The sequence below is a fragment of the Phoenix dactylifera genome, chromosome 9, assembly GCF_051530095.1.
Source record: "Phoenix dactylifera cultivar Ajwa chromosome 9, Ajwa_hap1_PhDact_Kaust_v1.1, whole genome shotgun sequence".
NCBI lineage: Eukaryota > Viridiplantae > Streptophyta > Magnoliopsida > Arecales > Arecaceae > Phoenix > Phoenix dactylifera.
In genome coordinates this window covers 12854095-12870652 of record NC_143198.1, presented here as the reverse complement: position 1 = coordinate 12870652, position 16558 = coordinate 12854095, and the positions used below count along the sequence as shown (strand labels likewise).

Here is a 16558-nt window from a genome sequence, read left to right as displayed (position 1 = left end):
TCAAGACATAAGGTAATGCTCGAAGTAATGGATAGTCAATATCCAATACTAATCACATCATGCATAGGTGCTTGTTTTGTGTAGATCAAACATATGAAGTATAGTTACAGTGTAGAATAGTATCACCAGGTATACCAGTAGGTGTAGTTTTTGCAGACATGCAACAAAATTATATTCAACCCTTGTTCGTTAGAAATTTTATATATTCCTTTTAACTTTGATCACCCTTTTATGTCTAGTCCCTAGCCCTTTACACACCTAAGCACAATGCGTACAAAACAGACACAAGTATTCATAGAAACAGGCATAACTCTATGCAAAACACTAGCCTAACTGTGTAAATAAATGCAATATAAAATACTAATTGTGCTAGGGCTAAACATAAAATGTAGGGCAAGAAACAGACTAAGCCGAGCCATGCCCCTACCCAAGCCCAACCCCGAATTTTTTACTCGGGTTTTGGTCCAAACATAGGCCCAAAATGTTTGGAAGAACCAAGGCTCGTGCCTGACCTGAAACCCAATCAAGCCAAGCCAAATTAACCTGTTTGGGCATTTCATTGAGCACCTCGATAGCTTGGGAGACAAGGAGACAAGGCAAGCGACAGATGAGGGCAACATATGTCAAGGGTGATGAAGTTGGGGACATCACGATCCATCTCTTCGACAACAGCCCATGCAACACCTATATGGAGCATCTTGGCGAGGGATTTGACCATAGCGCAGTGGGCAAAAGGTGAGGGGAGGTAATCGAGGTGACAGGAGGCCTAGGAGAAGAAGCGAAAGGCGAGGGTGCTTGCATCTCTGTAGGGGGCGGTGACGCACTCGACGAGGCCCTGGTGGAGGGGCCCGTCAGAGTCAGTGAGGGCAAGGGCGATCTTGGGAGGTCAAGAATGGAACTTGTGAAGGATTGTTGGAGCTTCTTGACGTCAGAGGAGGCTATTGACGTCGGAGGCAGAGGAGGTGGTGGAGTGGTGTTGTGGTGGAGGCGGTAGGTAGAGATGAGAGGATTTGACTATGGCCTAATGGGCAGTGGGGGAGGGAGCTAGTCGAGATGGCAAGAGGCTCAAGAGAAGAAGTGAAAGGCGAGGGTGCTGGCATCTTTAAAGGAGGTGATACTGTACTCAACAAGGCCCAAACGAAGTAGAATGCCGGAATCAGCGAGAGCAAGTTTGGGTTATACATTTTTTATTGCTCTAAGCCTGACTTAGGGCTCAATTTCGAGCTTGGTTGGGGCTTTGGCTCAAGCCAAGCTAGTGCGGGCAAAGGATCTACGCGAGCCCGGCCTGAAATATTTATAAGCTCTACATTTGAGCCCAAATCCAATCTGAACTTTCTCGAGCCTAGCCCGTAGCCCGACCGAAGTCAGCTCGACCCAATAGGCCTTGGGCCAGCTCGAGCCCACTTCAAGCCCTAATAAAATGATATTCAAATAAAGAACTAGGTGTTATGTTCTCTTAATTAATAATAAAACTAATTAAATCCTAACACTATATTAAAGTGTCAATATTTCCCAATTTTTTCATTCCAACAAGCCCCTATTTATTTGCATTGTTTATGTTCATGAGTTTTTTGTAGTAGGAATCGCAACCTTTCTTTAGTAAAAGTATAAAAGATTCCTCCCAATTCAATTTGGGCTCATCTTGATTGTGATCTTGCCCTTCATCTATATTCATATACAAGGTTCTACAATCTAATTTTACTTACTTTAGAATACTATGTTTTTTATAAAAAAAAGGAAAAGTTCTAAAGCCTATCCTAAAAGGATTGAACCACAAACTAGATAAGAGAGTCCCAATTCAATAACTCTGGACTGTGCATGGTCCGTTCATCTCTCTCAAATTCTGTTTTCCCACCTCTCTTCTTCTCACAATTCTCAAACTTCACATGGGCTCCATGACTTTTATCTACCCACATGTATGTTCCAGATTTCACATATTTCACAAGAGATCGTGTCAACCCTAAAGGATGAATTTTGATGATTACAAAACACTTGAGATCATGATGTGTACTAATAACATTGGCTTAATTGTGAAATTCTATAAGTCAAGAAAAATCAGAAGAATTGAAGCACTGCAAAATCTTAAGTTCTTCGCAAATATCTCATTGGACATGTTCTAAAAGGAATTGATCTTAATCTAGTCCATAGAGATCAGAGAAGAAGTCTAAAATTTTCTGTATGAAAGACTTGAGTCAACTTCTAAGCAAAAAGGACAAGTTTAAGTTGATTCTGATAAGTTTTATTCAAGAAACACAGTCAAAGAGTCGACCCCCGCAAAACATGAGTCAACCCTTGTGTAGTAAATAGAAAGTTTTTTTATCGCCTGAGAAAAGCTTGAAAAGTCGATCCTTGTTCAAAATGAGTCGACCCCCGAAATTGAAGAGTCGACCCTTGCGTTTGAAGAGTCGACCCCTGCTCAGTCTCTGCGCCGGCCGAAAAACTAAAGCGTGAGCCGACCCTTCTATTTAAAGAGGCGACTCCTGATGAAGATGAGCCGATCCTTAAGAATTAAGAGTCGACCCTTTGAAGTTGACACAGTAAAAGCTCTCTCCATGATTTGAAGTGCCAATCCAGAAAGAACATGAGTCGACCCCTGAGATACATGAGTCGACCCTTGTACTGCTGGGACCACAACGGGAAGCTGTGAACGATTTTTTTCTTCTTCTTTAACAGAAAAAGATTCTCATCAGAAAAGATTCTCATCAGCTCGCCGAATTCGGAATTCAAATCTAGCCAAAGAATTTGTCTATAAATACGAGGGAACCTCAGAATGGAAATAAAAAGGAAAGGAAAAAGTCTCCATTAAAAACAAAAAGTTTCCACTGAGAAAAAGAGAAGAAAAGCTTAACAGTTCATCTTCCTCACCAGCACTGTAATCAGAAACTTTCTCTTGTGAGGAGATTAGTCGAAGTTTCTCACTGCATCATGAAGAGTTGCTGTTCAGACATTGGAACATCCTTCCACAGCAAACTACTTCATCGGCTTCAGCTTTTCGCTTTCATTGATTTATTTTTTATATGCTCTGAAGCTTTAAGTTTTCAAGTTACAGCATTCTTTTAGTTGGCTTAATTGCTGCTGTAACAGTTTCATTGAGTTGAAACTTGTAAAGGCTCTTCCAAGCCTTGATTGGAAGTTGCTGAATCAGGTGTATTCAGCAAGGGTGATAGTTTTGGTTGGTTCATTTGAAAACCAACTGGGTTGTTTGTGAGCCCGAAAAAACAAACGGTGTAAAGTTTTGGTTGGTTCATCTGAAAACCAACTGGGTTGTTTGTGAGCCCGGGAAAACAAACGGTGTAAAATTTTGGTTGGTTCATCTAAAAACCAATTGGGTTGTTTGTGAGCCCGAAAAAACAAACGGTGTAAAGTTTTTGGTTGGTTTGTCTGAAAACCAACTGGGTTGTTTGTGATCCCGAAAAACAAAAGATTTTTGGTTGGTTGTCTGGGAAAACCAACTGGATTTTTGATTATGAGCCCGAAAAACAATCAGGCTGTAATCTGCTGAGTTATAGTGAAAATCTCAAGCTAGGCTTGAGGAATGGACGTAAGTACTGGGAGTGCACCGAACCACTATAAACCTTGGTGTTTGTGATTGCGGTTCTTCTCTTTCTTTCCTCTGCATATTCCTTACTGCATTCCTAACTTTTATTTACTGTCATATTTGTGCAATCTCATTTCCGTTGCTGAATCTATAAGATATTAGTAACTCATACTCTCCATATGTTTCAACGTTAATAATTTTTTTTTTAAGAGACCCAATTCATCCCCCCTCTTGGGCTGCACCTCTAGGCAACAAGTGGTATCAAAGCTTGGTACTCCAGAAACTTTTTGATCGAACAATCAAGAGTTAAAAGTCATGACAGTCACTATGGGATCCTCAGTTGCCGAAGGGCAATTTACCAACAGACCACTTCTTTTCAATGGCACAAATTTTACTTATTGGAAAGCTCGCATGAGAATTTTTATTCAAGCACTTGACTATGACTTATGGACTATTATTATTAATGGACCTCACACACCAACTAAAATTGTTGATGGCATCATCTTATTCAAACCTGAGATTGAATGGGATGACCATGATAAAAAAATGGCTCAACTGAATGCAAAAGCCATGAATGTTCTTTACTGTTCTTTAGATGCAAATGAGTTTAATCGTATATCTATTTGCATGACTGCTAAAGAAATCTGGGATAGGCTGGAAGTTACACATGAAGACACTAACCAGGTCAAAGAATCTAAAATCAGTATGCTAGTGCATAAGTATGAACTATTTAGAATGGAAAACAGTGAATCTATAACTGAAATGTTTACTAGATTCACTAATAATATAAACGGCCTGAAAAGCCTTGGTAGGTCTTACTCTAACAGTGATCTTGTTCGAAAAATTCTTAGGTCTCTTCCTAGAGCATGGGAAACAAATATCACTGCTATTCAAGAAGCCAAAGATCTCAATTCTCTCCCACTGGAAGAACTGCTGGGTTCCTTAATGACTCATGAGCTCTCAATGAAACAGAATCTTGAGGAGGATGAACCTAAGAAGCGCAAAACCATCGCTCTTAAATCTACTCTGCATAAGGATGAAAGTGAGGATTATGAACCTAATGACAGTGAGGAAATGGCCCTGATTACAAGAAAGTTCAGAAAATTCTTTAGAAGAAATAGAGAAAACTTCAAGAAAAGGTCTGTGATCAAGGGGGAGCAAAGCAAAGAAAATAAGAAGCAAAATGTTTGTTATGAATGCAAAAAGCCTGGACACTTCCGAATAGAGTGTCCTCTATTAAAGAAGGCTCCAAAGAGGTTAAGGAAGAAAGCTATGATGGCTACTTGGAGTGACAGTGATGAATCCAGCTCTGGAGAACAAGAACAACAGGAAGCTGCAAACCTGTGTCTAATGGGACACGAAAATGAGGTATATCTGAATACTGATTAAGATTTCACTTTCGATGAGCTTCAACATGCTTTTTCTGAGCTTATGATTGAATATAAAAAGCTTAGCTTAAAGAACAAGGAACTGAAGACTAAGAACCAATCTTTAGAAAAAGAAAATACACTGCTTCTGGATAACAAGAAGAAACTGCATGAAGAAAATCAGAAGTTAGCTAATGAAGTTGAAAAACTGAAACCTATAGTTGATAAATTCACCCTAAGCTATGAGAAATTCAATTTAATTCTAGAAAGTCAGAAAGTTGTTTATGATAAAGTTGGTTTAGGATATAATCCTTGGAAGAAACAGAAATCATTGAAAAACATTTTTGTGAAACCCGCTTATGTTAAACCGAAATCTGTACCATTCAAATTGGACAAACTGAAACAGAGATATGCCACTTACAATCCTATAAGTCAAAATCATATGAACAATGTTTCAATTCAAAAGATATGGGTTCCAAATAGAACCATCATTGCTAACTTTCAAGGACCCAAAAAAGCTTGGGTACCAAAGATAAAGAATTGAATTTCTGTTTTGCAGGTGTGTCTAGCATCCCAAGCATCAAACAGAAAATGGTACTTGGATAGTGGGTGCTCTAGACACATGACAAGGGATGAATCCCAATTCATGTCCCTCAAAAAGAAAGATGGAGGAATGGTACCTTTGGTGATAATGGAAAAGGCAAAATCATTGGTATTGGTAACATTTGGATTTCACCAACTACTTTTATTGAAAATATTTTATTGGTAGATGGATTGAAACATAATTTGCTAAGCATTAGTCAATTCTGTGATAAAGGATATGTTGTGACTTTTGAATCATCATTATGCTTAGTTTCTAGTAGTAATGACAGTGATATAATATTTACTAGACATAGATATAGAAATATATATTTAGTTGACTTAGATCAAATACTCATGAAATACATGGACTGTCTAGTAGCAATGAAGACCAAAAACAGTGAAGCTAGCTGGTTATGGCATCGAAAATTAGCTCATGCAAGCATGGACTTAATTTCAAAACTTATCCAAAAAGAACTTGTTTTCGGTTTGTCCAAATTGTCATTTGAAAAAGATAAAATCTGCTCTGCATGCCAACTTCTCGTCATTAATGAATTGTTTGTCGAGTGGATTGTCCTCAAAGATGGTTTACGAATGAAGCATAGGAACTACCGCCCAATAGTGCTTTAAAAGCCGGTACTAGGAAAACAGACCAGAACCTTCTTCAAGTCTAAAAATGATGTTTCCACTAATAGGCCTTTAGAGCTTCTGCATATGGACTTATTTGGACCAACTAGAACTGCAAGCCTAGGAGGAAAACTTTATGGCTTTGCTATTGTGGATGATTTTTCTAGGTATACATGGATTTTATTCTTAGCACCCAAAAGTGAAGCATTTTCAGTTTTCACTAAACTGTATAAAAAGATTTCAAATAAATATGGACTGAAAACTATTAAGATTAGAAGTGATCATGGAACTGAATTTGAAAATCATGATTTTGAAAATTTCTGTACTGAAAATGGTATTGATCATAATTTTTCTGCACCAAGAACACCGCAACAAAATGGTGTTGTAGAGAGAGAATAGAACACTTACTAAAATGGCTAGGACAATGTTATGTGAGAGTGACTTACCTAAGTATTTTTGGGCTGAAGCCATAAATACAGCTTGTCATGTTCTTTTAAGAGTTACTATTAGGTCAATTTTAAAGAAAACTCCTTATGAACTTTTGAAAAATAAGAAACCAAATCTTTCATACTTTCATGTTTTTGGTTGTATCTGTTTTGTTCTAAATAATGGTAAGGACAACTTGGAAAAATTTGATTCAAAATCAGATGAAGCTATTTTTCTTGGATATTCTTCATCAAGCAAAGCATATAGAATATTTAACAAGAGAACTCTAGTTGTAGAAGAGTCAATACATGTTATCTTTGATGAATCTAATGACCCTTCATCAAGAAAGAATTTAGATCTCGATGATGATGCAGAAGAACTCAATAAGCAAGCCAAAGAATTGACCCTAAAGGATGTGTCTGAATCTGAAAATTCAGAACATAATCAAAATCAGAAAGAAAAAGATCAAATGCTTAATGATAAAACTAGTCTACCAAAAGAATGGAAGTATGCACATAGTCATCCTAGAGAACTAATAATAGGTGATCCTTCCCAAGGAATTAGGACTAGATCCTCCATTAAAGATGTTTGTAATCATCTTGCATTTGTTTCTCAAATAGAACCAAAATCTTTTGAAGAAGCTGAAAAAGATAACAATTGGTTAATAGCAATGCAAGAAGAACTGAATCAATTTGAAAGAAACAATGTTTGGAATTTAGTTAGAAGACCTGAAAATACTTCTGTAATTGGAACAAAATGGGTTTTCAAAAATAAATTAAATAAAGATGGAATTGTAATTAGAAATAAAGCTAGATTAGTTGCTAAAGGATATAATCAAGAAGAAAAAATTGATTTTGATGAAACTTTTGCCCCTGTAGCTAGACTTGAAGCTATCATATTATTACTTGCATTTGCATGTTTCATGGATTTTAAATTATTTCAAATGGATGTCAAAAGTGCATTTATAAATGGTTTCATAACTGAAGAAGTTTATGTAGAACAGCCACCTAGATTTGAAAATCATAAACTTCCAAATCATATTTTTAAATTGAACAAAGCGCTTTATGGATTGAAGCAAGCTTCTAGAGCTTGGTATGATAGGTTAAGCAAATTTTTAATAAAGAGCAATTTTTCAAGAGGAAATGTTGATAAAACTCTCTTTATTAAAAAAAAAAATTCTGATATACTGATTGTTCAAATATATGTTGATGATATGATATTTGGAGCTACTAATGAAAGTTTATGTGAAGAATTTGCTAAGCTCATGCAAGGTGAGTTCGAGATGAGTTTGATAGGTGAACTCAACTTCTTCTTTGGACTCCAAATCAAGCAAACAAGAGATGGAATCTTCATCTGCCAAAGCAAATACACAAAGGATATCTTAAAGAAGTTTGGTATGGAAGATTCAAAATCAATAGGTACTCCTATGAGCTTCTCTTATAAATTAGAAAAAAATGAGCATGGTAAATCCTTTGATTCAAAGTTGTATAGAGGAATGATTGGATCTTTACTTTATCTTACAGCAAATAGACCTAATATAATGCATAGTGTTTGTATGTGTGCAAGATATCAAGTAAATCCTAAAGAATCACACTTAATTGCGGTTAAAAGGATATTAAGATACTTAAAAAGAACACAACACCTAGGTTTATGGTATTCTAAGGCATCTACAATTGACTTGATTGGATATTCAGATGCTGATTTTGCTGGTTGTAGATTAGACAGAAAAAGTATAAGTGGAACTTGTCAATTCTTTGGAACAAACTTAATTTCTTGGTTTAGCAAGAAACAAAACTCCGTAACACTATCTACAGCTGAGGCTGAATATATTGCTGCAGAAAGTTGCTGTGCCCAAATCCTATGGATCAAGCAACAGCTTAAGGATTATGGCATAAAACAAAATAAAATTCTTATAAGGTGTGGCAACACTAGTGCCATAAATTTGACTAAAACTTCCATACAACACTCAAGATCTAAACATATAGAAACCAAACATCATTTCATAAGAGATCATGCTCAAAATGGGGATATAAAAATAAAATTTATAAATACTGATAAACAAATTGCAGACATTTTCACTAAACCTCTTAATGAAGAAGTATTGTGTAAATTTAGAGGTGAATTATGCATTTGTGATCCATTTTAATGATTGATTATTACTGATAAATTATGTATTTTGATTGACTATCATTGGTTGAATTTTAGTTGATTTAATCCGTGGTCTGCAATTAAGTTTTAAATGTTATTCAAAAAGATTTTGTCTCTTGAACAGTCTGAGAAAATGACTCATGTAAATAAGGAGTCGACTTATGAAGGGACGACTCTTAAGTTAAAAGAGTCGACCCCTAACTCACAAGAGACGACTCTTAAGTTAAAAGAGTCGACTCTCAGTTCATCGGAGATGACTCATGAGTTAGATGAGTCGACTAAAGAGGAAACTATTCGAAACGGATTCTAAAAGATTTTCTCTCTCTCTGAAACGTTGAACCTGAAACGTTTGATAACCCTTAGAGCGTCTTTTTTGTCTTCAAACTCTTCTTCGAACTAGAAACTCCCAAAAATCCTAGAAAATCCTTCCGAGGTTCTGATTGATCTTCTAATGCTGAGAATCAAGCAAGTAACATCTGGACCAAAGAGGAAGAATACCACTCCACACACAGAGAGGAGAACGAAGGCTAGGGCAGAGAATCCACAGAAGGAAGTAACATCACCGCCTCAACCCGTTACGACTCCTCTGTCACCTCCGTCCTCAGTATCCAGACAAGGACCTCTCTCCATAAGAAATGTATCGACAGGAAGGAGATTGGATTTTGAATTTCTGGAGAAAGAAAATTTTTCCTTAGGGCAGAATCTTAAGGATATGGGTTGGGAATACCTATGCTCTCTGAATGTGCCAACCTACCCAGACCTGGTACGAGAATTCTACAACAATGCCAGATATGGAGAAGGACAGATCTCGTCCAAGGTAAAAGATGCACCTATTTTAATTACTGAAGAGATTCTTAGAGATACCCTTCGGATTCCAAATGATGGAGACAATAGAGATCATCTAGAAAATAGGAATGAAGGGATAGTACCATTTTGAACAGAGAAGTCACAGAAGATTGGACTGAGATCAGTGCCAATCAACTGAATGCAGAGATGCGTCTGCTGCATCACATGATCAACAAGATGTTCTTCCCGAAGACGGAAATTTGATCATATTTCAGAAAGGGATATACTAGTAATGCACCATATCATCCAAGGACTCCCACTGAACCTACCCTGCCTGATGCTTAGATACATGGAAGCTCAAGGTCAAAGAAAAGAAGCTTCACTTCCTTATGGTATGGTCTTAACTCAAGTCCTTTGTAACTTCAATGTAAATCTAGAAGGAGAAACCAAGAAAGAATTATCATCTTCTGATGTTTACAATGACAAATCACTGAAGGGGATGGGATTTGTCAAATCTGAGGAAAAATGGACTCATAAAGGGAAAGGATCTCAAGATGAAAGTGGTCAAGACACTACTACACCACTAAAAGGCAAAAGAATCCCTACACAAGCACCTCCAACAGAACCATCAGTCAGTCAGCCTCCTCCAATACAAAGGCCATCAGATCCTCCACTCAGACTTGAGAAATGGCAGTTAAAAGCTATTGGGGATGACACTATCAAAGCACTGCTTAATTCTGGGGTCAGTTTTAGCAAAGTCCATCATCTCACTAACATGACCCATGAAGTGAAAGCAGAACTGCATGGTTTAAGGCAACTTGTAGCTAATCAACAAATAAGAATGGCTGCAATTGAAAAGCAACTTAGGATTCAAAGAAATTTTGTACAAGGCATTTTACAAGAACTGAAAGAAGAACACAGTCAGCTCACTAGCTCCATCACTGCACTAAACAGTAAAATTGACAAGCTGATGAAAGAGCCAAAGAAAGATCAGTCTGGACCTTCATCTTCAAAACCTTGAACCTAAACTGACCCTAAACTGAAACTACCCTTAGCTTAGTTTTCAAAACATAACCTTGTACTAAGCTGAGTTTCATGATTTTTTTTGGCACACTTGTATGCTGTCTGATACAAATTGATCTCAATTGTAATCTTTTCGATTTATCAAGTGCGCTTCATCTATCAAAAGTAATGAATGCTTACCTTTCTTGAAATGCAGTAAATGTCCTTATTGGTTTGTATGCTGCTCTGATACATATTGAATCAACTCTTAATCCTTAATGTTAGTATCAGAAATTATGTTTAATTTCCTTCCTTTTGTTGATGACAAAAAGGGGGAGAAATATATAGAGATAAGAAATATGAAAAGAATTCAGAATACAAATCGGAAGAATTATATGAAAAAGAATTCTAATCTGAGCAATCTCTACATTAAAGATAATATATAGGGGGAGATTTAAATTATGATGGCAAACAAAACTTAAGAAAAGATGAAGAACAAGAACTCTGCATAATTCAAATGGTTATAACTGTTAGGGGAAGATTTTTTTTTCTTAATTTGATGAAATTATGCATATGTCTCTGAATGTCATATTTGCTCTGAACTTCATTATAAATTTTGATAATTGCTGTGAAAGTTATTGCAAAATTTTTTTTAACTCAATGGTTTTGTTATCATCAAAACGAGGGAGATTGTCAACCCTAAAGAATGAATTTTGATGATTACAAAACACTTGAGATCATGATGTGTACTAATGACATTGGCTTAATTGTGAAGTTCTATAAGTCAAGAAAAATCAGAAGAATTGAAGCACTGCAAAATCTTAAGTTCTTCGCAAATATCTCATTGGACATATTCTAAAAGGAATTGATTTTAATCTAGTCCATAGAGATCAGAGAAGAAGTCTAAAATTTTCTGTTTGAAAGACTTGAGTCAACTTCTAAGCAAAAAGGACAAGTTTAAGTTGATTCTGATAAGTTTTATTCAAGGAACATAGTCAAAGAGTCGACCCCTGCAAAACATGAGTCGACCCTTGTGTAGTAAACAGAAAGTTTTTTTATCGCCTGAGAAAAGCTTGAAGAGTCGACCCTTGTTCAAAATGAGTCGACCCCTGAAATTGAAGAGTCGACCCTTGCGTTTGAAGAGTCGACCCCTGCTCAGCCTCAGCACTAGCCGAAAAACTAAAGCGTAAGCCGACCCTTGTGTTTAAAGAGGCGACTCCTGATGAAAATGAGCCGACCCTTAAGAATTAAGAGTCAACCCTTTGAAGTTGACACAGCAAAAGCTCTCTCCATGATTTGAAGTGCCAATCCAGAAAGAACATGAGTCGACCCCTGAGATACATGAGTCGACCCTTGTACTGCTGGGACCACAATGGAAAGCTGTGAACGATTTTTGTCTTCTTCTATAATAGAAAAAGATTCTCATCAGAACGGAAAGAAAGGAATTCAAATTCCGCCGAAGAATTTGTCTATAAATACGAGAAAACCTCAGAATGGAAATAACAAGGAAAGGAAAAAGACCTCATTAAAAACAAAAGGTTTCCACTGAGAAAAAAAGAAGAAAAGCTTAACAGTTCATCTTCCTCACTAACACTGTAATCAGAAACTCTCTTATGAGGAGATCAGTTGAAGTTTCTCACTGCATCGTGAAGAGTTGCTGTTCAGACATTGGAACATCCTTCCACAGCAAACTACTTCATCGGCTTCAGCTTTTTGCTTTCATTGATTTATTTTTTATATGCTCTGAAGCTTTAAGTTTTCAAGTTACAGCATTCTTTTAGTTGGATTAATTGCTGCTATAACAGTTTTATTGATTTGAAACTTGTAAAGGCTCTTCCAAGCCTTGATTGGAAGTTGCTGAATCAGGTGTATTCAGCAAGGATGATAGTTTTGGTTGGTTCATCTGAAAACCAACTGGGTTGTTTGTGAGCCCGGAAAAACAAACGATGTAAAGTTTTGGTTGGTTCATCTGAAAACCAACTGGGTTGTTTGTGAGCCCGGGAAAACAAAAGATCTTCGCTTGGTTGTCTGGAAAAACCAACTGGAATTTTGATTGTGAGCCCGGAAAACAATCAGGCTGTAATCTGCTGGGTTATAGTGAAAATCTCAAGCTAGGCTTGAAGTGCACCGAACCACTATAAACCTTGGTGTTTGTGATTACGGTTCTTCTCTTTCTTTCCTCTGCATATTCCTTACTGCATTCCTAACTTTTATTTACTGTCATATTTGTGCAATCTCATTTCCGCTGCTGAATCTATAAGATATTAGTAACTCATACTCTCCATATGTTTCAACGTTAATATTTTTTTTTTTTAAGAGACCCAGTTCACCCCCCCTCTTGGGCTGTACCTCTGGGCAACAGATCGCATTACTTCAAAGTCATCACATGAAACAAAGCAGCTTTAACTCTTTTATCATTAGCAGGAATGCTGGTTATGGCCAAGAAAATATTCTCACTTTAAACGATTGAACTATTGCCAATAATGCTGGGATTGATAAATCTTCACAATTTTTTGCTTTATAGTTTTAGATATTCTTAACTAACTCTGTGATTTTATTAGTGATATTTTAAAATAATACTTTAAATTGTTTTGTTTGGTATGTTTTCAATTTATTAATGCTTCTAGTTCATGATTCATTACTTTTCTTTGGGCATATGAGCATTAGCGTGTGTGATAATGCCTAGAAGTAAAAAGGACAGCAATAGTTTCCACATTTGATTATGTACACTTGCTCTTGCTTCAATTGTCACATAATAGGAAAAGTGTAACATAATCTGATCAAAGCAGGAACAGAATAAAAGGACCAACGTCAATACTACTTTAAAAGAAGTTCATGTCATAAGCAACATATGCATGCATTCTCACTATATTCAATTTCCTATAATTTTTCTAGCACTCTCATGGAGCATTTCAGGAAAAAGGTTTGCAATTAATTACCAAAAAGAGTTATGGATAGATGGACATGCAAAAACATTTGAATTGTCTTCGAAGTAACACAAAGAACCAGGCTACCCTACCAAATTGATGCAAACAAAAATAAACCATATCTAGAAATACAAGACATAAAAACCAAGTGAACATGAAACTGATGACTTTTTTTAGGTATATGTCAAACCTGAATCTGTAGCTCCCGCTGCCTGGATGCCCATTCTTCTTCTTCAACACGTTTGTACTCATCAGATTCCTTGTGCTTTTCACGTGCCCTAATTAAATCATTCTGAATATGAGATAAATCAGGTTCCATATATAAGGGACAACTCTCAGTTGCTCCACTTTCTTCATTAGGTTTGCAAATTGGTTCTTCAGAAATATCTTCCTGACTAGGACAGAAGCTCTGATTTCCAATATCAATTTGTGGTTGATCATCGAACAGAATGGTTTGCTCACTATGTGAGTTCTCTTTCACTTGAGCAGCGAGTTCATGATTGACAACAGAATCATGTGATAACCGGGTCTGACACGAAGGTTCTTCTTCAGGGCTATGTTCCTTCTTGTCCTCTTTCTCCCGAGCAGCAATATCATGATTTACAACAGAGTCAAGTGGTGATTGGTTATGACATGAAGGTTGTTCTTCAAAGTCAGGCTCCTTCCTGTCCTGAAAACAAACACTATCAGAAAATAAAGTGTTTCCAGCCCAAGCTTCCTGTGGAATTCCAGGACAAGGACTCTCTGCACCTTGAAATATGGTTTCACCCCTAAGTTCAGCTGTACAGTAACAAGTTTCAACAGGACCTTGTCCATCTTTATCCAGAAAACTAAAACCTTCATCCCTGATATGTATGGAATTCTCCATTTCAAAGTCCTGAAAATAATTTTTTTTATGACTAAAGCAGGTTTCATCAGACGGCTGTGCTCCGTGGGAACATTCCTCCGAAATTAGTTCTTCCTTCTGGAAACCAAGCCCATCATGACTTACACCAGTAGAAGGATCTGAATTTGCAATAGAGCTGTTCCCCTTACTACCCCGTAGAGAATCTTCAGTAAATTCATCAGCATTGGTCATCCTAGAAGAGCTGTTCATTCCATTACTTGAAATGCTTGGACCACATTCACCAGGTACTTCTTCAAAATGCTTTGAATATGCCTTGTCGGACTCATTTATACTTTCTATATTAACCATATTTTGAATGGCTTCATCTGACTGAAATCCAGGATCAGCACTAGATCCTGAAGCACTAGCCTGATCCTCAGAAACAAATTGGCTCCTCTGCAACATTTTTTTCCTCAAAGCAGCTCTTTCCCACCGTTCACGGATCTCTCCAGAGGCGTCTTCCATAATCTCACAATCGGAGCTGTCACCTTCCGAACTGTCTCCTTCAGACATGCAAAATTCAGAACTATCACTTTCAGATGTACCGCTATCTGAGGAAGGATCTAGACCATAACGATTTCTAGGATAACCACATTTAGGGTGCATTTTCACTTTTACGGTCAACTTAGATGGGAATGTTCCCTTTCCAACAAACATTAGGCATTCATCACTATCCACTTCTTCATAAAATGGAGAGTTGCCAGACAAGGGGCGAAATGTTCTGCTTGTGGTAGCATAACATGCATTACTAGGAGCCCCATCAATACCTCCCTCTTCATCATCAATACTAATAACATTAGGACGACAATCTCTTGTTTTTGCCCTGAAGCATCTAGACTCCTGATCGGAACTCTCTGGGACATCAATGATGACCACATCACTTTTGCCTTTGTCAACATCAATGATCTCTACATTCGCAACAGTGCTTTTGCTTTTGCACCTTTCGAGAGTTCTCCTTCCAGGCTGATTTCTCGGTTGGCAATGACCCCTTGACATTCTCAATGATTACATTCTATAGTGCACAGAATATATTTAGGAATGCTGCAAAGCAATTATTTCAGGCTGTTTTGATCATTGAAAGATTCGGCATCACAGTTAACAAAATATCAGGAAACCAAATTTAAATAGTTTGCAATTAAAATTTGCAACTTTCCATCCAGAAACAATTTCCACTCTTTCTCAACTGCCAATATTCAAGCATCAAAAATTACATCTATCAACAACAGGAAGATAAAAAAACCCAATAATTCATCCCGTTGATTGGCAAGGAAATAATATGTGTGTAGCATTAATTAGATACATAAGAACTGAAGTAGAATTGGTACTGGTGTATGAGGAACTACCATAAAATTACTGCCAAAAGAAATAGAAATCATTCATACAAATCCCTGGAGTACCCTATTCTCAATAATATATGCATAACAACCCTCATGAACATCAGGATTAGTACATATAAACTCATTGAGTTGATAGGAAATGAGCTACTTCAACAAAGAGTTTCAAAATGCAAGATAGATTTAAACTGTTCTACCTTCATTTCATTAAAAAAATGGCATTTCTGGGCCTAACTTCTTGAAACTAATCTATCCAACATAGGGAAGCAGGGAACTGGTGGACCAAATTGGAGATGACAACTAGTGATTGGAAGAACCTGTCTTCACTATACTGTAACAAACAGGAGATGGAAGTAGATATTGGGCATGAACCTTCAATCCAAAAGCAGGCTAATGATGAAAAACATAAACAACCTCCACAATGATAACGGTGGCAATTGATGAAACCAATTTTCATAATCAGCATGTTAAAATGTGTTCCAAAATTTAAATAATCAAAAGAGTAAACAAACTTATCTTTTGAGAAATAAAGAGGGAAAACACAGCAAACTAGATACATGAAAGAAATACTAAATTAGATGTCATGATAAAGATTTATACAATTTATGCTAAATTAACAAAACTAAATTAATCAATTTTTTCCTTTCAATCTCCAGGTGATAAATGAGCAAATGTTTAGGACCACCAGACCAGGTAAGTTGAAACAAGGGGTGTGTCAATCAAGAAGTAATGTAGTAATGAAACCAGTGATTAGTTTACTAGATAAGCATCATGTTATCATGACATACAATAATGTCTTGATAAAGATTTATAAGATTTAAAAATTTTCAGCAAGTTTTTCCTTCCAATTTTCACCTTTATGATTCATCAAAAAAGATTGCATAATATAAATAGGAGATTCTCATAAGAATAGATAGTCATAAAACCTTAGTTGTCAG

At 36.7% G+C, this 16558-nt stretch overlaps 1 protein-coding gene across 3 annotated transcripts in view; it reads right to left on the bottom strand.

Annotated features, from left to right (window-relative positions):
- Nucleotides 1–16558, bottom strand: part of LOC103697124 (uncharacterized) — a 33363-nt gene that overhangs the window by 13699 nt on the left and 3106 nt on the right. The window contains exon 2 of one of the 3 annotated variants that reach the window (XM_008778919.5): nucleotides 13591–15327. In XM_008778919.5, coding sequence (XP_008777141.3) covers nucleotides 13591–15282 — 1692 coding nt within the window. In that variant the 5' untranslated portion in view covers nucleotides 15283–15327. Of the gene's footprint in view, nucleotides 1–13590; nucleotides 15349–16558 lie in introns of all 3 variants that reach the window. The other 2 variants (XM_008778921.6, XM_088704230.2) reach the window with 2 other exon arrangements.